Source organism: Narcine bancroftii, chromosome 8 (assembly GCF_036971445.1).
Source record: "Narcine bancroftii isolate sNarBan1 chromosome 8, sNarBan1.hap1, whole genome shotgun sequence".
Classification (NCBI taxonomy): domain Eukaryota; kingdom Metazoa; phylum Chordata; class Chondrichthyes; order Torpediniformes; family Narcinidae; genus Narcine; species Narcine bancroftii.
Genome location: NC_091476.1, coordinates 64,455,016 through 64,482,790, shown reverse-complemented (window position 1 = coordinate 64,482,790; position 27,775 = coordinate 64,455,016). Strand labels below are relative to the sequence as shown.

The 27,775-nt window shown below is 42.4% G+C and overlaps 1 protein-coding gene across 1 annotated transcript; it reads left to right on the top strand.

Moving 5' to 3' along the window:
* Nucleotides 1-5,223: 5,223 nt before the first annotated feature.
* On the top strand, nucleotides 5,224-20,563 carry LOC138742036 (speedy protein 1-A-like). Its single transcript, XM_069896228.1, has 3 exons — nucleotides 5,224-5,267; nucleotides 5,356-5,527; nucleotides 19,425-20,563. Exons 1-3 carry the CDS (start codon nucleotides 5,224-5,226, stop codon nucleotides 19,692-19,694), a joined length of 486 nt encoding a protein of 161 aa, XP_069752329.1. The 3' UTR covers nucleotides 19,695-20,563.
* The last annotated feature ends 7,212 nt before the right edge of the window (nucleotides 20,564-27,775 follow it).

Sequence of the window (27,775 nt, the reverse complement as noted above, 5' to 3'; positions counted from 1 at the left end):
TGGCAAAACTTTAGGAGTAATATAAGAGGAAGCATCTTCACTCAGAGAGTGGTGGCTGAATGGAATGACCTTCCGGAAGAGGTGGTTGCGGCAGGGTCAATTCTGTCATTTAAGAGGAGGTTGGATGAGTGCATGGATGTGAGGGGGTTGGAGGACTAGTGGAGTTTCATGTAAATCGGTGCAGACTAGAAAGGCCAATATGGCCTGTTTCCGTACTGTAAATTATTATATGGTTATATCAACCAGATTTCCCCCTTGTAAGGACATTCTTGACCCTAAATGTTACATAATATTTCTACCTGTGAACACTGCCTGAGCTGCTGATTCCTTCCAGCAGCTCTTTGTTTGTCAGGAATTCCACTACTACTGAGATGTTTAGGTTGTGATTACAGGTACATTTAAAAAGCTCCAAAAAACAGCATTTTTTTCCTAGTGCTGATACAGTGGAGTGGGGGGGGGGGGGGGGGGAGGAAGAGAGAGGGAGAGAGGACAGCGTGACTCAAGCAGGCGGGGGGGAGGAGATGGCAGCGCGACTCCGGTTGGCAGGGGGGAGGAGATGGCAGTGTGACTCCGGTGGGTGGGGGGGGGGAGAGAGAAGGCAGCACGACTCGGTTGGGGGGGGGCGGGGGGAGAGGGCGGGGGGAGAGGGGCACCAAGGGTTCCGGATAAAAGATTGTGTACCTGTACTAGCTTTTCAAATTTGTAATTCAAATTTCCTGCTGGGATGCAGCGCTGAAATTTTTAAATTTAAAAAAAATGTTTATTTTAAAACAAAATAAATATTCTTTTTATTTTTAATTTCTTAAAATTAAGACCTCCTGCATGGTAACAGGCCCTTCTGGCCTTCAAGCCCATGCTTCCCAAATATACCAAGCCCTGTATGGTTTTAGAGGGTGGGAGGAAACCCATGCAAACACGGGGAGAACATGCAAACCTTTTACTGATGGCGCAGGATTCGAACTCAGATCACCGGTGCTGTAATAGCATTGTGCTAGCCTTGCCCCCTAGAACTTGACTCTCACCCAGGCCCAAAACAGGCCCTTTATTTCCTATGGATGCTGTGTGACCTGATGAGTTTCTCCAGCACATTTGTGCATGGCTCTACATCAGTAATCCAGGTATCTTTATCTCTGATTATTCTAACCACAGACCTGTGTGAATTTCCACCACACAACATAGATTCTTGGAGATGGATGCTGCAGTTTCCCATTCTCCCTGTAACCAATTCTCCTCTATTCTACCTCCTAGCCAATGGCGAGTGTGGGCATGATAGGCCGAAGGGCTTGTATCTGAGCTATGGTGCTTCTGGTCCATGATGCCTGAATGCAACTCCTCACAGATAGCAGCCAGATTCAAGTCCGGGTCACTACCACTGTTATCGCATTGCACTAACCCTGTTGCCCTTCTGAGGAAGTAGTGGCATGTGTTTTTTCCCTGCCCATCATGTGCTTCCAGGGAAGGGACAGCGTTGGCTCCTGATAAACGCCGCTGATTTTGAGCGGATGGGCTAAGTAGCTGGTTTTCCTACTGTACAGAATCAGAATTTATTGTCTTTGACATGTTGTGAAATTTGTTGTTTTGCAGCATCGTCACCGGTGCAATATTGCTCTAAATTACATTTTAAAAATAAATAAAAGTGCAAAAAGAAATGAAAGTGTCTGGTTCATTGACCATTCAGAAATCTGACGGCGGAGGGGAAGAAGCTGGGTGTTTGTCTTCAGGCTCCTCGATCTCTTTCCTTTTTTAAATTTTTTAAATTTTTTATTTTTCACACCATAAATCACATTAACCATGATACACACTTTTTCCTTTTCACACATATACAGTGCCATTTTCTCCCCCCCCCCCTCCCTCCTCCCATCCCACCCTCCCTACCTCCCCCCTCCCGTCCATTTAAGATACAAAATCTAGGATACATTAAACCAGTCAGACAATGTTGTCATTCAATAAAAATACACCAGAAATTCCACTGAGTCCATTCTTTTCATTTCCTTTTCCTTCCGTTAACTTAGGTAGTGATTGTCCCCGCTAGGTTTTCGCTATTGTGTTTCATGTAAGGCTCCCATATTTGTTCGAATATTTCAATATTATTTCTTAAACTATGTGTTATTTTTTATAATGGAATACATTTATTCATTTCTATATACCATTGTTGTATTTTCAAATTATCTTCCAATTTCCAGGTTGACATAATACATTTTTTTGCTACAGCTAGAGCTATCTTAACAAATCTTTTTTGTGCATCCTCCAAATCAATTCCAAATTCTTAGTTTTTTATGTTACTTAGGAGGAAGATCTCTGGATTCTTTGGTATATTGTTTTCTGTTATTTTATTTAATATCTGATTTAGATCTTCCCAAAATTTTTCTACTTTCTCACATGTCCAGATTGCATAAATTGTTGTTCCCATTTATTTTTTACATCGAAAACATCTATCAGATACTGTTGGGTCCCATTTATTTAACTTTTGAGGTGTAATGTATAGCCTGTGTATCCAGTTATATTGTATCATACGTAACCTCGTATTTATTGTATTTCTCATCGTTCCAGAGCAGAACTTCTCCCATGTTTCCTTCTTTATCTTTATATTTAAACCTTGTTCCCATTTTTGTTTAGTTTTACCATTTGTTTCCTCATTCTCCTTTTCTTGCAGTTTAATATACATATTTGTTATAAATCTTTTGATTATCATTGTATCTGTAATCACATATTCAAAGTTACTTCCCTCTGGCAAACTCAGACTGCTTCCTAATTTATCCTTCAAGTAGGATCTCAATTGGTAATATGCCAGCGCTGTATCTTGAGTTATATTGTATTTATCTTTCATTTGTTCAAAGGATAAGAATCTATTTCCTGAAAAACAATTTTCTATTCTTTTAATCCCTTTTTTCTCCCATTCTCTAAAGGAAAGGTTATCTATTGTAAAAGGGAGTAACTTGTTTTGCGTCAATATTAGTTTTGGTAATTGATAATTTGTTTTATTTCTTTCTACATGAATCTTCCAAATATTGAGTAGATGATGTAATACTGGAGAACTTCTATGTTGTACCAATTTTTCATCCCATTTATATAATATGTGTTCAGGTATCTTTTCCCCTATTTTATCTAATTCTAATCTAGTCCAACCTGGCTTTTCCCTTGTTTGATAAAAATCTGATAGGTATCTTAATTGTGCGGCTCTATAATAATTTTTAAAGTTTGGCAGTTGTTTATACCATTCTGTTTATACCATTCTGTTAATGGTATTGTTTATACCATTCTGTTAATTTATCTAGTGCTATCCTCGGTTTCCCCCCTTTCCATAAAAATTTCCTTATTATTTTCTTTAACTCCTTGAAGAATTTCTCTGTCAGTTGTATTGGCAATGCCTGAAATAGGTATAATATCCTTGGAAAAATGTTAATTTTAATACAGTTTATCCTTCCTATTAGTGTTAGTGGTAAATCTTTCCAACGCTCTAAATCGTCCTGTAATTTTTTCATTAGTGGATAATAATTGAGTTTATATAGTTGGCCGAGATTTTTATTTATTTGTACACCTAGGTATCTTATTGCTTGCATTTGCCATCTAAATGGTGATTCCTTCTTAAATTTTGAGAAATCTGCATCATTCATAGGCATTGCTTCACTTTTATTTACGTTGATCTTGTAACCCAACACTTCTCCATATTCCTTCAATTTCTTAATAAAAGATTCTTTTATTGATAGTTAAGTATCTGTTAAGTATACTATAACATCATCTGCAAATAAACTGATTTTATATTCCTTGTCTTTTATTTTTATCCCTTTTATATTATTTTCTGTTCTTATCAATTCTGCTAGTGGTTCTATAGCTAACGCAAACAATAAAGGTGATAGTGGGCATCCCTGCCGTGTTGACCTGCTTAAGTTAAATTGCTTTGATACATGTCCATTTACTGTCACTTTCGCTAATGGTCCCTTATATAATGCTTTAATCCAATTAATATACTTCTCCGGTAAACTGAATTTTTGCAATACTTTGAACAAATAATTCCATTCTACTATGTCAAAGGCCTTCTCTGCGTCTAAAGCAACTGCTACTGTTGGTGCTTTATTCCCTTCTACTGCATGAATTAAGTTAAAAAATTTACAAATATTGTCTGTTGTGCGTCTTTTTTTGATAAATCCAGTTTGGTCTAGATTTACCATTTTCGGTACATACTCTGCTAATCTGTTTGCTAATAGTTTAGCTATTATCTTATAATCTGTGTTAAGTAAAGATATTGGTCTATATGACGCTGGTGTGAGTGGATCTTTCCCTTGCTTTAGTATTACTGTAATTATTGCTGTTTTACATGAATCTGGTAAGCTTTGTGTTTTATCAATCTGGTTGATTACTTCCAGGAGGGGCGGAATTAATAAGTCTTTAAATGTTTTATAGAATTCTATTGGGAATCCATCCTCTCCTGGTAATTATTTGGTAATTTTTTTATTATCTCTTGTATTTCTACTATTCCAAATGGCTCTGTTAATTTATTTTGTTCCTCTATTTGTAGTTTTGGTAGTTCAATTTTAGTTAGAAATTCATCTATTTTCCCTTCTTTCCCTTCGTTTTCAGTTCGGTATAATTGTTCATAGAATTCTCTAAAGTTTTCCTTAATTTCTTTTGGATTATATGTAATTTGTTTGTCTTTTTTCCTTGATGCCAATACCATTTTCTTAGCTTGTTCTGTCTTAAGCTGCCATGCTAGGATTTTGTGCGTTTTTTCACCTAGTTCATAATATTTCTGTTTTGTCTTCATTATATTCTTCTCCACCTTATATGTTTGTAGTGTTTCATATTTTATTTTTTTATCTGCCAATTCTCTTCTTTTAGTTGTATCTTCCTTCATTGCTAATTCTTTTTCTATATTTACTATTTCCCTTTCCAACTGCTCTGTTTGATCTCTTTCCTGATGGTAGCAGTGAGAAGGGGACATGGCCTGGGTGGTGAAGATAGAGGCTGCTTTCTTAAGACACCACCTCTTGTAGATGTCCTTGATGGAGTGATGCGCATGATGGGACTGGCCAATTTCACACTCTCTATAGCCTCTTCCTGTCCTGTGCATTGGCTCCTCCATACCAGACAGTGGTTCAACTAGTCAAAATTCCTCCATGTGTAGCTGCTTCGTGGTTGCATTGACATGGAGGCCCCTTGGTCTCCTGAGATGTTGACATCCAGGAATTTGAAGTCCTTGACTCCCTCCATTGCAGACCCCTCAACATGGACATCCCAGCATATGTAGCCGTCCACAAATCTTTTCAACTGTACCAGCTTGTCGGAGGCCCATTAGTGTTTATGGCAACTCTACCCTTCGTCAAAGCAGCAGGTCATTGTGGTGTGCTTCTCTCTCAGGTACTTGGCAAATGACATGGAGGAGGACGAGGAGCAGTACAAGTATGAGATTTTCCCGTGGGCTCTGGGTGAGAACTGGAGGAAACTTGTCCCGAATTTTCTCAAACACCGCCTCGACCTCTGGGCTCAAATGAATTACAGGGCAGCAGTGAGCCGGTTCTGCTGTGAACAGGTGAGCTTCTGGCTTGTCTTTATTTGCATTGCTGACACGTTCTCAAGATCACCAGATAAAGAGCAGGTGTAGGCCAATTAGTCCATGGGGTCTGCTCTGCCATTTAATCGTGAACTGATCCTTATCACTCACCCCCACCCCCCCCCCACCTCTCTGGCCTTCTGCCCATAACCCTTGACACCCTGACTAATCAAATACCTGCCTTAAATACACCCAACGACCTCGCTTCAACAAGTTCCACAGACCCACGACCCTCTGGCTAAAAACATTGTTTTAAATTGATGCCCTTTTATTCTGAAATGTATTGACTGCAGGCACCAAACTGAATCATTCATCGTCAAGTGAAAAGCTCAGTTTTGCTTGCTATCCAAAGACGTCAACCCCAACATATACAATAATGAATCAAATGTGCAAGGTGACAATGAGTCGGGGGCACAGAACCGAGCCAGAGAACACTACATCACAGGAACAAGCCCTTTGGCCCATCTAGTCCGTGCTCAGTCCCATTGACCTGCACCTGAACCATAGCCCTCCATTACTCCTCCTAACCATGTACTAGTGCAAAATTTTCTTGTTAGTTAAAATCAAGTCCACATTCACCAGGCAGCCTTTTCCACTCTCCTACCACATCCTCCAGTCCTTGTTTCATCCAATGTCAGTGGGTGGGGGGGTGAGTGTGATTGCAATTACTCTATCTATATACCTTTCATAACGATGCAGTGTAACGGTGAGTCGGGCAGGGTTGTGGCGGGGCGGGTGTGTAGTGAGGCAGGGGATGACGCACAGATGGGGTCGTAGTGAGTTGGTGGGCAGGGGGTGGGGTTGTAGGGAGTTGGCAGTAAGGGTTGCGGAAAGGTGCATGCAAGGTGGGGTTGTGGAGAGTGGGGGTATTAGTACAGAAGAAAAAATGAATAGATTAGAGATGGTCATGTCGGATATAGGAAAAAGAGTGGACAAGGTGGAAGAACGAGAAACAGCCGTAGAAATGGAAGCAGAGGACTTAAAAAAGAAATTAGAAGAATCTAATAAAAAAGTTAGAGACTTCTGTTAGCTCAGAAGATCGATATAATGGAAAATTATAATAGAAGAAATAATATAAAGATAGTGAGCCTTAAGGAAGATGAAAAAGGCAAGAATATGAGAGAATGTATAAAAGATTGGATCCCCAGGGTCCTAGGAAGACCAGAATTACAGGAAGAAATGGAAATAGAAAGGGCACATAGAACATTAGCCCCCAAACCACAGCCACAACAAAAACCAAGATCCATTTTAGTAAAATTCTTAAGATATACAACAAGAGAAAATATATTGGAGAAAGCAATGAAGAAAATAAGAGAAGACAAAAAGCCACTGGAATACAAAGGTCAAAAAAATTTTCTCTATCCAGACATAAATTTTGAACTCCTGAAGAAGAGAAAGGAGTTTAATACAGCAAAAGCGATCCTATGGAAAAAAGGATATAAATTTATGCTAAAGTACCCAGCGGTACTTAAAATAGTTATTCCAGGGCAGCAAAACAGACTATTCTCGGATCCGGAGGAAGCACGAAAATTTGCAAAACAACTACAAAACAGACAGAGAGATGAAGACATGTCTCTTCTTTGGCTTGGCTTCGCGGACGAAGATTTATGGAGGGGGTAAAAAGTCCACGTCAGCTGCAGGCTCGTTTGTGGCTGACAAGTCCGATGCGGGACAGGCAGACACGATTGCAGCGGTTGCAGGGGAAAATTGGTGGGTTGGGGTAAATGACCACGAACTATATGTATGTGTGTATATGGGTATATATATATGTGTGTGTATACATGAGTGTATCCGTATTTAAAGGAAAATAAATAGAGCAGGAGTGTCAAATTCACGGAGGGCCAAAATTAAAAACTTGGACTAAGTCGAGGGCCGAACTAAATATTTATTGAAAATTTTCAACAACATCTGCATGTTTTCTCTTCTTTCAACATATGTAATGTTAAACTTTAGGATATAACTTTAGGAGGATAATGTTACAGGTCAGGAGTAGGTAGTTCAAGTTCACCCTTTGCTTGACCTGAGGGAAACATATTTGGTCCCTGTGGAGATGTAGTCATCATTCACAGGCCTGCATTTCCTGCTCACTCCTCAGGCTCTAGGCCTCTATTCACCCTCGACCCACCATCCCTCTACCTGACCAGTCCTTTACCCAACCACTACTGATATTGACAATAGAGTTAGAGGACAACCCTCCAGGAATGTATAAGATGGAGATTAAATGCCATGCTACTTAAAAGGCAGGATTTTAGAGAATTCATTGAAAGACAATTTAAAATGTACTTTGAAATAAATACAGAATCAGTGAAAGATAAGTTTATACTATGGGACCCAATGAAAGCGTTCATCAGAGGGCAAATAATAAGTTATGTAACCAAGATGAAGAAGGACTACAAACAGGAAACAGAGCAGTTGGAAAGGGAAATAGTAAATATAGAAAAAGAATTAGCAATGAAGGAAGATACAACTAAAAGAAGAGAATTGGCAGATAAAAAAATAAAATATGAAACACTACAAACATATAAGGTGGAGAAGAACATAATGAAGACAAAACAGAAATATTATGAACTAGGAGAAAAAGCGCACAAAATTCTAGCATGACGGCTTAAGACAGAACAAACTAAAAGAATGGTATTGGCATCAAGGAAAAAAGACAAACAAATCACATATAATCCAACGGAGATTAATGTAAACTTCAGAGAATTCTACAAACAACTATACCAAACTGAAAACGAAGGGAAAGAAGACAAAATAGATGAATTTTTAACTAAAATTGAACTACCAAAATTACAAATAGAGGAACAAAATAAATTAACCGAACCATTTAAAATAGTAGAAATACAAGAGATAATAAAAAACTACCAAATAATAAAACACAGGAGAGGATGGATTCCCAATAGAATTCTATAAAACATTTAAAGATTTATTAATTCCTCCCCTCCTGGAAGTAATCAACCAGATTGATAAAACACAAATCTGACCAGATTCATGCAAAACAGCAATAATTACAGTAATACCAAAGACAGGGAAAGATCCACTCGCACCAGCGTCATATAGACCAATATCTTTACTTAACACAGATTATAAGCTAATAGCTAAACTATTAGCAAACAGATTAGCCGACTATGTACCAAAAATAGTAAACTGGATTTATTAAAAAAAAGACAATATTTGTAAATTTATTAACTTAATTCATGCAGTAGAAGGAAATAAAGCTTCAACAGTAGCAGTTGCTTTAGACGCAGAGAAGGCCTTTGACAGAGTAGAATGGAATTATTTATTCAAAGTATTACAAAAATTCAGTTTACCAGAGAAATATATTAATTGGATTAAAGCATTATATAAGGGGCCATTGGCAAAAGTGACAGTAAATGGATATATATCAAAGCAATTTAACTTAAGCAGATCAACAAGGCAGGGATGCCCACTATCACCCATATTGTTCGCGTTAGCTATAGAACCACTAGCAGAATTGATAAGAACAGAAAATAAAATAAAACAGATAAAAATAAAAGACAAGGAATATAAAATCAGTTATTTTGCAGATGACGTATACTTAACAGAACCAGAAATATCAATAAAAGAATTACGTAATATGGAGAAGTGTCGGGACACAAGATTAACGCAAATAAAAGTGAAGCAATGCCAATGAATAATGCGGATTTCTCAAAATTTAAGAAAGAATCACCATTCAGATGGCAAATGCAAGCAATATGATACCTAGGTATACAAATAAATAAAAACCTCGCCCATCTATATAAACTAAATTATTATCCACTAATGAAACAATTACAGGACGACTTAGAGCATTGGAAAGACTTACCACTAACACTAATAGGAAGGATAAACTGTATTAAAATTAACATTTTCCCAAGGATACAATACCTATTTCAGGCATTGCCAATACACTTGACGGAGAAATTCTTCAAGGAGTTAAAGAAAATAATAAGGAAATTTTTATGGAAAGGGGGGAAACCGAGGATAGCACTAGATAAATTAACAGAATGATATAAACAAAGAGGCTTACAACTGCCAAACTTTAAAAATTATTATAGAGCGGCACAATTAAGATACCTATCAGATTTTTATCAAACAAGGGAAAAGCCAGATTGGACTAGATTAGAACTAGATAAAATAGGGGAGAAGATACCTGAACATATATTATATAAGTGGGATGAAAAATTGGTACAACGTAGGAATTCTCCAGTATTACATCATCTGGTCAATATTTGGAAGAAGATTCATGTAGAAAGGAATAAAACAAATTACCAATTACCAAAACTAATATTGACGCAAAATCAGCTAATCCCTTTTACAATAGATAGCCTTTCCTTTAGAGAATGGGAGAAAAAAGGGATCAAAAGAATAGAAAATTGCTTTTCAGAAAATAAATTATTATCCTTTGAACAAATGAAGGATAAATATAATATAACTCACGATACAGTGTTGGCATACTACCAACTGAAATCCTACTTGAAGGACAAATTGGGAAGCAGTCTGAGGTTACCAGAGAAATTTTGAATATGTGATTACAGACACAATGATAATCAAAAAAATTATAACAAATATTTATATTAAACTGCAAGAAAAGGAGAATGAGGAAACAAATGGTAAAACTAAACAAAAATGGGAACAAGATTTAAACATAAAGATAAAGAAGGAAACATGGGAGGTTATGCTCTGGAACTATGAGAAATACAATAAACACGAGGTTACGTATGATACAATATTACTGGATACACAGGCTATACATTACACCTCAGAAGTTAAATAAATGGGACCCAACAGTATCTGACAGATGTTTTCGTTGTAAAAAAGGAAATGGGAACAACAATTCATGCAATCTGGACATGTGAGAAAGTGAAAAAATTTTGGGAAGATCTAAACCAGATATTAAATAAAATCACAAAAAACAATATACCATAAAACCCAGAGATCTTCCTCCTAAGTAACATAAAAAAACAAAGAATTTGGACTTGATTTGGATGGTGCACAAAAAAGATTTGTTAGGATAGCCCTAGCTGTAGCAAAAAAATGTATTATGTCAGCCTGGAAATTAGAAGATAACTTGAGAATACAACAATGGTATATAGAAATGAATAAATGTATTCCATTAGAAAAAATAACATACAATTTAAGAAATAATATTACAATATTTGAACAAATATGGGAGCCATACATGAAACACAATAGAGAAAACCTACTGGGGACATCTACCACCTCAAATGACAGAAGGAGAAGGGAATGAAAAGAATTGACTCAGTGGAATTTCTTGTTTATTTTTATTGAGTGACAACATTGTTTGACGGGTTTAATGTATCTTATGTTAGAAATTAAAGTACCTTTAAAGAAATTGCTCGAGTCAAAAATTGAGAACAAAGAACATTTATTACTACAACAATGCAAAGTTGGGTGCTTCCCCTTACCCTGGGAATACACACACATACTGGGGCTCACCCAACTTTTATACAGTCAATTTCAGTATCAGAGTGCCCTCCCCCTTACATTCTTCTGCCCCCTGGATGGGTTTGGCATAGGCAATCCTTCCTGCCTACGTGCAGTTTCAGTACACTTGGAGGACCAGGGGGTATCCTGTGGGTGCCCCATCATGTCATTGTCCTTATTCACACCTTCCTGATTCTCGGGGCTACAGTCTCTTGATATGCAGAGTTGACTCATTCTATCTAGGGTTGGCTAATTTCATATGTATAAATCTGTGTATGGTTAGCTAATTAGAAATGTATGACTTGGTACTTCTGTCCAGGGCTAGGAGACCCTTATCTGATCCAGACTACCTCAACTTCCTACATTCTATTGTACCTTACCATTCCTTATCTTAGTCTTATGGTCTTGTCACAAAGACTAGAAGATTCTTATGTTAATCGTGCTGACTCTGCTTTCCTGCATCCTAAGCCCCAAGCTTATCCTGTTTGAACTGGTTACAGCCATTTACTGATGAACTTTAGTTTCTTCCATGTTCATAATTTTAGATCAATTTTCCCATCTCTCACAATCCTCACTTTTCTTTTAGATCAGTAATACTGATCTTTCACCATGATCAGTGTTACTGATCTTTGGTTACTAGTGTCAGTGTGACTGATCCCCCCCCCCCCCCCCCCTTCCTCACTTTTCTTTTAGATCAGTAATACTGATCTTTCAAGTGTAAGGTGTAGTTTTACCCAGCTGGTCAATAACCGAAATATAACACCTGTGTAAAGTCTTTAGGTAGGGGAGCACCATGAAGGTCAGAGTAGCAAGTCCAGCTGCTTATTAGGGTTGTGAGTATCAGGCTCCAGTTCTCAGTAAAGAGTCTAGTCCATCCCACATCAGTCCGAAGTTGCCACGTCTGAACATGGGCATGGGCAGATTCACGTTGAAACATTGAAGCAGTGTCTTTTAACCACCCGACTTTTGTAAGCATTGTCCTGACGAAGTCTCTGAGAAATGCTGCCTTCAGCAGCGAACGAGTAGCAGTAGTCAGGCGGTTCCGTTGAATTGTGGCTAGTATCTGATGTCCTCTTCAGCCCCGAACCCTAAGGCCACCGATCTCCGAAGGCTGTCTGGAGTCTGATATTAAAGTGTCAAGCAGCTCACGTTGTTGGTAACTGGTGCTCCCCTTCACGGGGTGATGAAAAGAGACCAAGCTGGGGGGGGATTGTTTCTTGTGATTTAACTGTGTGTTGCAGCTTGTCTGCTAACATTAGCATATGTATCATTGAACTTGTGAGTTGCAGCCTGTCTGTGTACATTAGCATATGTATTAACTCTCTCTCTCTGCGACATGTACAATCCTGACTACCATTCTGTCTGTCTTTGTCCCACCATGTCCTTTGTGCTATCGCTTTAAAACTCCTGTCTTTAATACCTGTGTAGGCTAAGATACAAATTAGATGTACTCCACTAAAGCTGTTCAGTTCCCCTGGTCTGTATTGGAATCCCTTGTTAACCCATATTCCACTATGACTATACATTAAATCCATGCCCTGTCTACATTCTAAAGGAGCACAATTGTAACCTCTGCTGCCCCTATTCCAGGGGGACTTAAAACATAGCGAGTACTGAAGTGACCTATCCATTTAACGAACAATATTCCAAAAAAATGAATAAACAACAATAAAAGTAAAACCCATTGAAAACAGCAATAAAATACAACAATAACTGAATAAACAACGATAAATGTAAAACCCATTGAAAACCGCAATAAAATACAACAATAACTGAATAAACCATTAAAATACGACAATAAATGTAAAACCCATTAAAATACGGCAATAAAGAATACAACAATAACTGAATAAACCATTAAAATACGACAATAAATGTAACATTACGGCACTTTGTCACGGCGCAGTGTAAGTTTCAGGTCTGATGGATGAGGAACTGCACGCCAGGTTGAGGGTTGAATCTGTGTGTCATGATGTTGTGGTTCAGAAGCTGGTTTAATTCTTTGAATGTGGGTCCAGCCTTTCTTGTTCTTACTGCGGTGTCTGTAATTAAAAGTACACAGAAGGGACCATCCCAGGCAGGTTTTAGTTGATCCTCTTGCCATGCTTTTACATATAACCAATCACTAGATTTTAATAAAATGAATAACAATCTGACTTTCCTTTGTGTAGTGTAAAAATTGTAAAATGAAACACCAACCATATTTGCATGGGTTTTGAATATGTTAGACCTTATTAAAATACAGTTGGAGCTGCTTGTCTGTATGGGGCACAACCCTCCAATTTGTTAGAGTACATAACAGACATTGTAGCACAAGAGCCTCTGCAAGAGAACTTGAAACATATTCAACCTTTAGTTCTGCCTTAAGTAAAATGCCTTGTGCCACAGCTCACAACCATATTCCATATAATAACCATATAGCAATAACAGTACGGAAACAGGCCATATTGGCCCTTCTAGTCCGCACCGATTTACATGAAACTCCAACTAGTTCCACCTACCTACTCCCTGCCCATAACCCTCCAACCCCCTCACATCCATCTACTCATCACTGCCACTGTAATAAAGTTGAACTAACTGCTACACTACCCAAAGTGAGACAAGAGCCCATGCATTTTCTGACTAAAGGTCACAAGTGCAGCCAACAGATTACTTCAAGGCACTTTCAGCCTTGCTCCTCTGTGCAGCCATGTAATCTTTGAGAAGAGGCAAACATAACCAAGGGCATTAAAAGGGTAAAAATCTGGCAATTTTCTCTCCACAGAGAGCATTGGGGAGCCTGGAACCGATTGTTGATTTTGTAAAGTGAAGTTGAACAGGCTTGTACACATTTTCAGACTGCTTGTGCAGTGAGTGCCATACACCATGGTCTTCTGATTCATTGGTGAGGAGGTGATCAGTAAGATGCAGCAGTGGAAGCGCTTGCTCAAAGGCTGGAGGAAAATTAGACTTAGACCTAGATTTGTCAGAATGATAAGAGTTTATCTAAAGCTGGCTTTAGATAGAAGAACATCACAGGTGCTCCTCAATTTACGATAGGGTTGCGTTCCAGCAGACCCAGCATAAGTTGAAAAAAAATCTTAATTGGAGACGTACCTTGTCTAACATTGACAGCACTGTATCAGTCCTCATACTGACCCCGCTGCCCCACTCTCTAACGACAGCACTGTATCAGTCCTCATACTGATCCCACTACCTTGCTCTCTCCCAACAGTCCCTGTAAGCTTTCCGAAAATGTGATTAACCAACGAGGAAATCAATGATGCTTGTGATGACCTTTAACACATTATATGAAAGTAAATGACAGTCATGCTATTGTGTCATCGTTAAATCATAAGTAGGGGAGCACCTGTATTACCTTTCATATTTTTCCAATGTTGATTGCACACACAATCATTTAAGTACCGGCTAGTTTCTATAATATTGCACTTAAAGTTTAGCTGCATGAATCCTGGAGCTTGTGGAGTCATTAGTGAATCAAGAAATATTGGTGCCATGCCAATTTCTCTGTACCATGCCAATTTCCCAGTCCTGAAGCCGGGACGTAGTGAATAGTATCAGGTACAAGATCTGTGAGTTCTTAATGATATTATTATTCTTATGCACCCAATTGTTCTGAACTATGCCACCAATTTAAATCATATTCCACCTATTGCAGTACTCACACACCACCATAGACCAGTTCGCAGGTTTATTTCTCCATTAAGCTGAATCCAGTCGCGCAGGGTTTACCTCCGTGATTATTTACAATGTAACTTCCGCACTACCGGATTTAAATATAAACCTGATGAATGGGGAAAGTTATCATGAATTAAATAACAGCGGCAATACAGAGAAATTGTGCTGAGGCATTAATTTCACTCCGGAGGAAAATGCACCAGAGAAATGAATGATTAAACTTATAGGAATCCCCATAGGAATCCCCAGAGGTATCTTTATTCTCCAGAGGTGGGTGATCTTTAAACTCACGGACCTTGACAGCTGAATGTGTAGAAGAAATACCTCTAACTGCAAGACAAGAGCCTGAAGCCTCAATTTCAAGTGCCACAGTGCACTTAAAGGGACATGCACACTCCCCCTTCAACTGGCTGATCCAGCCACTTTACACATCAGATCCTTTCTTTATCTTACATACACTTAAAATAAGATGTATCGAACTCACCCTATTTGCGCAAACATTTCTCCCTGCAAATGTTATAACATCACAACTCTCAGGTACTCCCTGTGCAAAATCACATTTGAATACAATTTATTTCATAAATTGGAATTAACTGGTAGTTAAATTCGCTCATTCTACAGTATTGATAAACGATCCTTTATGACATTTAAATTTTAGCATGAATTTTAATCAATATTGGTCAGTGACTGAAGTGGGAAGTCGTGATTTATGAAATTATCTCTGGTCTCTACTCTCCCACTCCCTGCACTTCTCCCAACATTCAGGAGCTGGCACACAGTCCCTGCCTTTTTTCATGTTACTCGTCTACTATTACTTTAACTGCTTGCATCAAAATGTTAGCCTTTGCTTTCTGCTTATCCTCAGATGTCTGGACAAATGCTTTTTGTGTGATCTGTAGAAGCTGGGTTATTCCCTGCTCATGCCAATTTTCTGTCTTTTGTAATTTTCTCCTAATGTCTGGGGCTGAGTTGGTAACAAAACCTGTTAGTACCAATTGTTCCCCTGCTGGGGATTCTATGTCGAGACCCCCATATTGTATATATATTTGGTCCCAAAAATTGGTCTTAACTGTTCGGCACATCCCTGGGGATCTTCTATCAGGGAGGTCAGTTCTTTCTTAAAGTTACGCACTTCAGTACTGGTCAGGGGCACATTTACGAAACCGAGACCCTCTCCCATGGGAACTTCCCGCAGTGGTCTCATCCAATTGGTTTCTGGCTTATTAGGTCTGGGTTCCTGCTCCCTGGGAAATGAATCAAAGGGTTCTGCCCTTTCTTCCTGAAGAGTCTCACACTGTTCTGAATTAAAGTTACCTCTCTCTCCTGTCAACAGAGGTGGTAATCGAGTGCTTTGTGAGCACGTTATCATACCACTCCTGCTCTCTTCTCTCTTCTCTAGTGGTGGGGGAGGTGGGGAAGGTGCAGAAGGGTAGGTCATAGGAGGGGAAGGAAAGATAGGAGCCGGCATAGGAGGAACATAGGGTGGAGGGAGGGAATGTAACACATCCCAACCCTGTGATTCAGGGACAAAAGGTTCCTCCTCTCTCTTATCCCTGAATTCTTTCTCATTCAAAACCAGCTGTTCAATGGATCCCTTGAGCCAGCAGGCTGCATATTCCCTGCTCTCAACATTGTCTTTCTGGTTTTGATAGAGCCATAGGTTCAAAGCTTTACACATCCATTCATCCTCGGATCCGAATTTTGGCCAGTACACGGAGCTCCCTTTAACCGGGTATTTAACCCATTCAATACAACAATACCTGACCATTGTCAGTTTGTCTTTCCCACGGGTCTTTCCTGTGCCCCACTCAGATAACATCAACCCAAGCGGGCTGTACGTAGCTATCTGGTGTTCACATCCTGAACCAGGACTCTCTTCCTTGCTACTCATTATTCCCATACTTATAAACAAGTAAAATTACTCTTACCGAGTTCCAGTAGCAATGCTCTAGCGCGCTTCCTTCCGTCGTTTGTTCTCAATGCCTCTTCTCGGATATCACTCGCTTCTTCCACTGACCAGCCACCCGTCGCCCGTGAGTCCAGCTGAATCAGCCGGGGTGCACCTACTCTCGTCGTCGGGGTACTCTGTCAGTGGAGGGAGTGTGATCCCGGACGAGCCCCCATTTGTTAGAAATTAAAGTACCTTTAAAGAAATTGCTCGAGACAAAAATTGAGAACAAAGAACATTTATTACTACAACAATGCAAAGTTGGGTGCTTCCCCTTACCCTGGGAATACACACACATACTGGGGCTCACCCAACTTTTATACAGTCAATTTCAGTATCAGAGTGCTCTCCCCCTTACATTCTTCTGCCCCCTGGATGGGTTTGGCATAGGCAATCCTTCCTGCCTACGTGCAGTTTCAGTACACTTGGAGGACCAGGGGGTATCCTGTGGGTGCCCCATCATGTCATTGTCCTTATTCACACCTTCCTGATTCTCGGGGCTACAGTCTCTTGATATGCAGAGTTGACTCATTCTATCTAGGGTTGGCTAATTTCATATGTATAAATCTGTGTATGGTTAGCTAATTAGAAATGTATGACTTGGTACTTCTGTCCAGGGCTAGGAGACCCTTATCTGATCCAGACTACCTCAACTTCCTACATTCTATTGTACCTTACCATTCCTTATCTTAGTCTTATGGTCTTGTCACAAAGACTAGAAGATTCTTATGTTAATCGTGCTGACTCTGCTTTCCTGCATCCTAAGCCCCAAGCTTATCCTGTTTGAACTGGTTACAGCCATTTACTGATGAACTTTAGTTTCTTCCATGTTCATAATTTTAGATCAAATTTCCCATCTCTCACACTTAGATTCTGTACTTTAAATGAATGGGAGGGGAGGTAGGGAGGGTGGGATGGGAAGAGGGAGGGAGGGGAGAAAACGACACTGTATATATTTGAAAAGAAAAATGTATGTATCTTGATCAATGTGGTTTATAGTGTAAAAAAAAGTGGGGGTGTTGGGTGGGGTGTCGGTGAGGTGGGGTTGCGGTGAGTTGGCAGGCAGGGGGAGGGGTCATGACGGGTTGGGGTCGATGGGTGAATCAGGGAGAGGGGGCTGGGTTGTCAGGTGAAGGGTTGCCGTGAGTCAGGTGCTGCGCATAGGGAAATGTGCAGTTCAAACAGGTCAAGGATATAATGTTTTACCAATAAATGGACTATTCAAGAGCCTTATAACAGCAGGGAAGAAACTGTCCTTGAACCTGGTTGTTTGTGTTTTCAAGCTGGTGTTATAATCTCCTCCGTAATGATTGGGACAAAGATGCCCCTGTGCTCCAGAATATTAAATTTGTAATCAAACAAATTGCATGTGATTTTATTTGTTTTTGGGTACATTTTGGTTTGACCACATAAAAATTACAGCAAAGCAGTGCTTAATGTCCACGAACTCCATATTATAGTTAGCAAAGCAAAATGGGACACTGCAGTGTAAGTGTAAACTTTTTATTCGTAAGTGGGGATCAGTGTGGGGACTGACATAGGAAAGTGAGATCAGTGTGGGGACTGACATAGGAAAGTGAGATCAGTGTTGGGACCAACACGGAATTGTGGGGAGAGAGCAAGACAGTGGGATTAATGTGAGTACCGACACAGGGCTGTGGGGAGAGGGGTGTGCAGTAGGATCAGTGAGGGGACTGACATGGGGCTATGGAGGGTGGGGGAGAGAGAGGGACAGTGGGATCTGTGGGGGGACTGAAAGAAACCGGATGGCCAGATTACTGTTTGCCATTAAGTATTTAAAAGAGCCTGCAGAATTCTGGAAAAAGGTCTAGTGGACAGATAAGACCAAGATTAACCTGTATTAGAGTGATGGCAAGAGCAAAGTGTGGAAGCGTAAAGGAACTGCCCAAGATCACCTCATCTGGTCACCACAAGTACTGGCGCATGAATCTTCATTACTCTGATGGCAGGAGCAAAATGAATTCTGAGATGCACAGAAACATCTGCTCAACTTTGAGCAAATGACTCCAAACTCATTGAATGGTGCTTTATCCAACAGCAAGAATGATCCCAAACATATTTTGCTAAAGCAACAAAGTAGTTTTTCAAAGTTAAAAACTGGAAAATTATTAAATGTCAGTCGCCTGATCTAAATCCAGTTGAGGATGGCTTCCAAAAGCTGAAGAGAAAACTTAAGGGGACATACCCCTGAAACAAGCAGAAGCTGAAGGTGGCTGAAATAGAGGCCCGGTAGGGCATCCCCAGAGAAGATGCTCAGTACCTGGTGATGTCGATGAATCACAGACTTCCAGCAGTCATTTCCTGCAAGGGAGATGCAACAAAGTACTAAACTATCCAGACCATTGCTATGTCCTAAATGTTATGGTGCCCTGAAATGGGGGATCTATGTATAAAAAGTCAAACCAAAATGCACACCCTTGAATAAAATTTGGAAAGTGCACTTTAATAACATGTAAATTGGTTGATTACTAATATAAAACTTTGGAGCACAGAGGCAAATGAAGATAAAAATGTGTCTTTGTCCCATACATTCTGGAAGGCACTATCTTCTGCCTGGGATGTGAGAGTGTGACTGGGGCTGGTATGGGTCTGTGGGTATACTGCCAGGGTTGGGGGGGGGGGGAGGAGAATGGGTGGAGTCTGGTTTGTGCGTCGCCCGCCACTCTATTGTTTCTTGTGTTAAATTGGTTGGCCAAACTAGGCCACGAAGCAAGGTGGGTGCAGCGTTATCGGTCATCTCCTCCATGGTTTGTGGCTCATCTCCTGCTTTGACCTTTCTTCCAGGTCATAGCCATTATTCCAACACACTACATCTGGCACAGAGACCGCCCTGCTCATCACAGTGGAGCCACCAGGAGTTACTTGCAGAGGGACATCCTGCCATCCACGCCAGGGCCAAATGGCACCCCCACATTCTGCACCCTGTGTAACCGCTCCAGCTGCTTCCTGGATCTGGATTCTTCATCCTCTCCAGAAAGCACAGCCTTGTTTGAAAGTAATTGGCCTCAAGATCTCTTCATAGACGCTTGCATGGAAGGCATGACCTCTGTGTGATACCTGGGGAGGGGGTGGTGTGAGATAGTGGGAGGAGCCTCTCTGACAAGAAGGGGTTTTAACCTGGAGCAGTTCGTGGTGTATTCCAGTTCAGGATGGGGGGGTGGGGGGGGGGCGGAGAGAACATTTGAGGCATGTGCAGACAGCAGAATTGCGCAGCAATCTTGATCCTTTCCTGATCTGATTTAAGACCTGATCCCAGACCTTGATCACAGGCGGATTTAATTACTACTTTGCTGCGTTCCCAAATTGAGTGATTTTTGCCACATTCCAGCTCTTAATTCTTGCAGCCGTTTTGACGGTGACCAAGCCCTGCCGAGCCTCAGAATATATTATACTGCTTCAGCAGTTCGACTCCCAGGTTTCAGAAGGGCCAAGTCTGGATGGTGCCAAACAACCACTGCGGCAGCGGTCGCCCATCGCTGGAGCGAGCACACGCTGTGTTGGGACAACAGCGTTGCTGGAGCGCTGGGCTTGTATCCGGATTCCTGTTGGATAGGGTGGGTGTCGTGGTCGTGTTTAGGAAAGGGGCATGACAGTCGATTGGGATTGAGCGGTTGCCCTGTGCTCCTCGAGTGTTGCTGGTCCTGAAGGAATACCCTGCTGCCAAAGCCCATCGATCTGGTATTTGTCAAATGAGTTCTCTGTGCTCGACTGCTGGATCTCTTGACATGTGCAAGTAATTTAAACCTGTTTTATGTCCTGATGCACTTGATAATTTTCTTTTTTTCTCCCTGTCTGACAGAAAGGAAGTTGTTGCAATTTGAACTTTATTAGTTGTGCTCAAGTTTTGAAAGGGCTTGTTTGCAATTGTGCATGTATTTATTGCAGTGGAAAAGAGTGTCACGGAATAAACATGGCAAAATGAGTGTGTGGCTGTCCGTAAGCGCACAACCCCTCTGAGTCATGGATGGCCTCGGGCAGTCGCTTAAGGTGGGGACTGGGGGTCAAATGCAGAGGCTCAGCCAGAGAGGTGTGAACACGAAAGTGGGCAGGCGCTGAGAATGCAGTAAAAATGCTGGAGGAGCTCAGCCGGGCTCGCACCGTCAAGGGGAGGTAAAGATATATTGCCGACGTTTTAGGTAGGCAGGCGTCTTGATTATAAACTAGGGATTAAGGGGGAAGAATGAGAGGGGGAGACGCTCAGACCAACAGGTGCTAATTGGATGTGATAAGAAGAAAGGTGAAAATTGATTCTGGCTCTGTGAGACAGAGGGAAAAGAGGGCTGCGTGTTTCTTAACAGAAACCAGAGAAGGCTATGTTTGTTGGAGGGTGACCCCATATCCTTCACTAGATACCATCCTCAAGGGAGGTCTCTTGTTGCCAGCATAACCCAACGACTCTGCGTCCAGCCTTCGACCAGTTTGGCAGCCTCGTCCTGCTGCAATGTTTCGGTTTGACTTTTGGTCTGGAGTAATCTGGCTCTTTCTGTTCAACCTCCCTTTGGACACTGAAATGGTGCGAGAGAATTCTGCTTGGTCAGAGACTTAACAGTAATAAATGTAAGACACGAAAGTCTACGCACACTGTGATTGAAGCAAAGGGCACAGTGGTGGAGAAACTCAGCAGGTCAAACAGGGTCTTTAATAGAGGAAAGATGCATCAGCATCGTCTCCGGCCTGAGCCCGACATCGAGGGATGAGCCATGCCACTCTTCCTCTGCTACATTATGGGTGCTGCGTCGGGCACCCATAATGGTCTCGCCAACTTGGTTCACTTTACTGATAGAGGGCGGTGCTGCTGGCCCCACGAGGAGCGAGGGAGCGGAGAGGCAGCGCCCCCAGTCAACTGTCATCAGCTCCCGCGACCTTGGAGTCTGCATCCACGATAGCCGCACCCATTACTCGGCAGCAGCCACGAGGGGTGGCAGACTGCGGGGAACCAGAGGTCAGGGAAATCCCACCCCCCCCCCCACCTTGTCTGAGAAGGAGAAGCGGAGGAGACGACCCATGGGAACACGGTGGCCGACCAGTGAGGGGGCTCTGCGGCTGAGGGACCAGATATTTCCACAGATACTACGTACAAATCTACCAACTTCCACAGGTACCTCAACTGCAATTTTAGGCTCAATCCTCAAGGCCAAAACGTCGGTGATTGTTGGACTCTGGCTTTAACTTACTCTTAATTTAGTCTATGTGTAGTCTGAGTCCAGCGCGTTCTTTGAATGAAGTGATAGGAGAAGGTATTCGGTTCAACAGTCAATTTATTACACAGCACAAGAATAAAACTTAACAGAGCTCTGGGTCAGTCTGTTAGTTCATAGGTCACCTGCCAGTGAGCTACTCCCCGAGACTGACCCCTATTGTCCAGTTGGCACAGTTTATATAGGTCAATCTTATCACACAGAACAAAAGTTGTTTTCCCTGCTAGATCTTTTTGCATAAGGGTTATCACAAGTCATCTCCTGTTTTGCAGATTTCTGGGGTGTAGCATTCCCATGTTAATCCTCCAGGCCAGACTATCCTGTTGTTTAGATCTGAAATTAATTCATCCCCAGATATTTCTAATCACCATTCGGTCCCTGTCTGGCCAATTTCTGCTGTTCTCTTTAACACCTCCTCGTGCCTTAATCTTCCTCCTAGACTGGTTTTCCATTCCCTTTGATTCTTGCGGGCCATTCTTTGTTCTGATCTGGCCTGTGTCTCCTGTGCTACTTCCCACCTCCTTCAGTTGAGCATTCCTCCTAAATCGTTTTATGCATATCCTCTCCCTGTATCTTGGGAGCAGCCAATTTTGTTCAGCCAACTTTGCTCCATGCTGTGACAGCCACTTAGCCACATTCCTCTTTCCCTGACTCATGCAGTACAAATAAACTTATTGATTAATCATTTATTTCATACTGTTTTAACCCCTAGATTCCAACAGTCCCCCTTTTGGTCTCATGAAAATGAGACCAACCACCAGTTAACTTATTAGATAGAGAAATCCGGGTTACATGCCAGGGTTGGCATTTCTGATCCCTTGTAATCATTACACTCTTGAGAGGGCAGTAGGGACAAATACATGCCTTGGGGTCTGGGGATGTCTCTCTGTGACAGCGCTCGTTGAATGAGGCACTGGAGGCAGGGAAGGATGCATGGGATCAGAATCAACGCCAAAACCACAAATCCAGCAACTAGCACTATAGTATGTATCCATCCCCAGTCTCCAGAGAACAAATTTCCCAGCCATGCGCTGCCCAAGGGTCGCCAGGTCTGAACCGGGACGTGAGCTAATTTGCGAATACCTGAAGAAATCTCCTTTACTGCTTGCCCATTGTCATCGATTTTTAAACAACAATAGATTCTACCATCAACAGTCCCCGGAGTCCAATATGTTCTTTAAAGGGACCCGTTCAGAAAGTTCTTAGTCCGTAGTTGCTCACAGGTTCTCAGTCACCGCCGTACGAATCTGTTCCAGTGTCCGTGCTGGTGGGTCCGTGGCTGCACACTGACTCCAATGATACCACGTCTCGCCTTTTCCCTGTAGTCGAACCGCGTGGGACGTCCTCTCCACCCCTCGGTAGGGTCCTGTCCACCTGGGCTCCGACCACTTTCTCTTGATGACCTTTAGCAGAATCCACTCCGCGACTGAAGGTATCGGTGTTTCCCCTTCTCTGTTGGGACTTGTGACCTGTTGTGAAAAATCTGACACCAGAGCCGTTAGTTTATCATAATACAGCTTGCATCCCATTGAACTTACCTCATTCTTCGTAGTCTGACTTCCGGCTCCCGGTCCCGGGAACTGGTGCCCCGTTCGTAGTTCATATAGAGTGAATCCTGTCACAGAACTTACCGAACTCCTTATTGACATTAATGCCAGAGGCAACGCATCCACCCAATTTAGTTTGGTCCGTGCCTGTACTTTCCCGATCTTACCTTTTATTGTTTGGTTCATCCTCTCCACTATTTTCTGCCATGTTAATGCCTTCATGGGTAAATGTAACATTTGGAGCATTCAGGATCTTTTCTAGTCTCGTCTGCCTTAACGAAGTCATTGTAAATGCTGTGGAGCTCACAAATGCTACAATACTATGTGTTGTTAATACTGTCAGGCCATGTCCCATTACTATGTGTGCCACCTTTTGTAGAATCTTTGCTACTCCTGCTGCATGTCTTGTACATGGTGGGTGTCTGTCTTCCGTTGGGTCTAGTGTGATACTCCCATACATGAGCACACATCTTCCACCCCCTTTTTTCTGAAAAAGAACACCATCAATTGTGTGTGCTTTTTCAGAAACATCCAAAAAGAAAGGTAGTTTATAATTTGGAATAGTCAAATCTATAGCTGTTGTAAGAGCTTGCTTTAATAGAATAAAATTCCTCTCAGCCTGTGCAGTCCACTCAAGAGTAGCTCCCAGATTTCTCATCCCCTGCTCATTCACCAAGGTTCGCAGTGGATGTGTTAACTCACCATACGATGGGATAAACTGCCTACTATACCCTGACAAACCCAAAAAGGAAAGCATTTCCTTAACTGTCTTTGGTCGTGGATAATGTAGTATTAGTGTTTGATGTGCCGGGGAAATCCCTGTGCCTTTCGCTGAGACCATTCTGCCTAAAAAAGTGACCACCTGTCTGCAGCTTTGAGCGAGAGACTTTAAAGCCTGCCTTGAACAGCTGCGCCAGCAGGAGGCAGGTGGCCTCCAAAGAGGAAGTGGGATCAGGTGCAGCTAATAGGATGTCATCTACATACTGGATCAGAACAACCCCACCTGGCAGTGCTAGCCCCCTCAGCTGTTCTTTCAATACCTGATTAAAAATTCCTGGAGATAAGATAAAGCCCTGCGGAAGCCTAGTATACCGCAACTTTCTTCCTCTATACGTGAATGAAAACACATCTCTTAATGGTTCTGCCAGCGGCAAGCAAAAGAAAGCATTCGCTAAATCAATGCAAGAGAACCTCTTGTGGTTGGGGGTTAAAGCAGTCATGGCAGTATATGGGTTTGGTACTGGAACTGTGGGTGTACTCACAATACCATTGATGCGCCTTAAGTCATGGGCCATCCGATATTTGCCCGTGTCTTGTTTAGGAACCGGTAAAATGGGTGTATTCCAACTAAAACGCGAATGTTCCAACACCCCTGAATACCTAAGGCCATCAATGGTCTTTGCCAAACCTTCCTCAGCATCAGGTTTGTGGGGATACTGCATCTGCCAAATAGGGGTGAAATCTGACAGTTCGAAGGTTATGGGATCAACCTGCTGACAAAAACCCACATCTGCTGGTCCCACTGACCACAGGTTCCCAGGGAGAGAATCTAGCATAGGGGCCGAGTCGGGGTGATCCATCTTCTCTCTACCATGAAAGCGTTCAATCTGTCTATGCTCAAGGAGGACTTGATCATGTGTCGGAGACAAAATTCTGTATGCCTGACCAGATGAGGAGAACTGCACTGTCGGTATTTGGGTGTCAGACCAGTCCCTTAGGGACTTCAAGTTCCGACACATCGGTCCCAAATCTTTTGCCTGATGAGTAGTGCCAATTGCAAGGGTGACATGAGGAATGGCCTCACCTGCCATCTCATACCATTCCAGCTGTTCAGATGTCAGTGCCACCGCAGCGGCCACTCCCTCCTTTCCTATCACTATGTAGTCCGAATTAATTTCCCATTGCCTGCCCTCTACCTCTTCATAAAAGGCATGCTGATACATTTCATCCCCATCCCTATCGTAAAAGAGGGTCATATGGGGAGGGTCCGAGGGAGGGGTATACGGGTGTAACGTCTGGATCCGCGGCTTCCATTGATTATAAAGTTTTAGCAGCCCCCCCTTCTGAGGGTCCTCTGGTTGCAACAACCCCCAGTAAATGTCAGCCCATTGTCCCTCAGACGCGGATCCTCCAGCTGCCGCCAACAACATCTGAGAACCGGAATGCAGTGTAGTTACTGAACAGTTCATAGAATATCCATTTGGAAAGGTGACCTCTATTCCGCTGGCTCCACAAAGGATCGATGCTCCGCACTTGACCAACAGGTCTCTGCCCAAGAGATTGGTAGGGCACCTGGCTGACAAAATGTACTGATGTGTAAAAGTCTGTCCTGCCACAGAAGTGACTAGTGGTGTAGAAAACGGCAGATTTTCTGGTGTACCCGAGAACCCTATCAGCTGGACGCTAGAGGATGATGTTTTATCTTGAAACTCAGCGCCAGTGAGTGTTGAAAACCTGGCTCCTGTATCCACTAAAAAGGATACTTTCATGTCCATGACTTTCATCTGCAGGAAAGGGTCTACCAACCTAGCCTGCTCGTGGGTACTCGGGCTCCGTCACTGTGGGCAATATTGCTCCTCCTCTGTCAGCAAAGGGAATTGTCTCCTCGGAGCTAGAGCCGCATAGGGTGCCTGATGTACCGGGGGTGGCACTGACGATCTCTGGGGCTGGACCCAAGGCTCCTGTTGTGGTGGTCCATAGCCCCTTGCCCCCGGGTCCCGAGGCTCCCAAACTAGGGGACAGTCTCTCTTCAAGTGTCCTGGCTGACCGCATCCAAAACATACGGCTGGCTGCCTTCGTGGAGCACTCCGAACTCTCCCTCTTACTCGGAATCCCCCCATTGGACCTCCCATTCTGCCCCCATCGGTGGGACCCGGTGCCCAATATGGGGCCGGGTGCCAATTAGTATCATTCCCTTGTGGTGGCTGCGGTGGCTGCTGAATCATCTGGTTCGCACCCTTTGAGGAAATCTTTTTTTCCTCATTTGCCTTTTGCCTAGCCTCTGCCAATTGAAGCTTAAGGAGTTGCCAGACTCCGTAGTTTGTTTGTCCTCCTTTTGCTTAGCCCTGTAACGTTTCAGGTGATGGGTCAAATATTTTTCCCATTGCTCATTCGAGCAGCCAGGAATATCAGGGTTATTCTCTAATGTCTCCCTCACAACAGCTGGCAGTCCGCTTGTTACTGCAGCCCTAAAGAGAGTAGTCTGCAAGGGATCTGCGGCCGGGTGTACTCCTGCTTTATTGGTCCAATTCTCCTTACACTGACTCAAAAAAGTAGAGATCTCAAAGGGGGACTGCATGTGGTGAGAAGGGTTGATACCTTTCCCCAATTTGCGGACCCTCATAAATTAGCGGCATCTGTCTATATCTTTCTGGAAGCCGTACTTCCCCCCTTTCCCGCAACGCATATCCCAAAGGGAAGCGAGGGTTCTCCTGACCCTGTCTTCTGTGTGTGATCATGCTTCCCTCTCTGCTTCTCCTAAGTACAGTAACAGCCGATTTTTTCAAACCCTCGTGGTACCTTCCCCTGACTCTGCAGCTCTTTCCAAATCTGTTCGTACCGTTCCCTAGCCTGTCCTTCCTCTCCCTTCGGTCATCCTCCCAATAATTGATTCCTTGTATTTTCCCACTGTCTGTCTACAGATGGGGGAACTCCTCTGTCTTCCCCGAACTCTTGCCCTACATCCCTTATTACTCCTTCCATCTCTGTTCCGATTTTTATCCCTTTAGACCTCGTACTCCCTGGCTCTCTCTCCTGGTAGGATTTTGACACCCTGCACTCTACTTCGACCCTTTCCACGTTATTATAACCACCAGATGACCAGCAGCTCCCTGAAAACAGGTGTTCCCCTTCAGGGATGATCAGAGAGAGAGCCAGGTGGGGGATTATGTGTCTCGTGGTTGTGTGAAGTGTCTATTGTTTGTTTTGCGGTTAGTCTGTGTACACTGATGCCTCACTGTGTGACTGCCTATCCCCACTGTGTTTCCCTGATCCGTATTCTAAATACCTTGCCTCTATGCCCTCTCTACCCTGTAAAACAGTACAATCTGTAACCTCTGCTGCCCCTTTTTCAGAAGTACTTAAAACATCGAGAGTAATACAGTGATATACACAGCAACAATACCAGCGTGCATGAAAAAACAGTTAAATGCCGAACACCTTATACAGATACTTATTACTATTATGGTACACGATTCTTAAACAAATACTTATTACACACTATAGAAACAAATAACTATAACACAATACACCTTATATGGATACTTATTATACACTACTATGGTACACGATTCTTAAACAAATACTTATTACACACTATAGAAACAAATAACTATCCCCCCATACACCTTATACTACTTGGCCAAGTGTCTAAATCTACCTCTCGAGATTG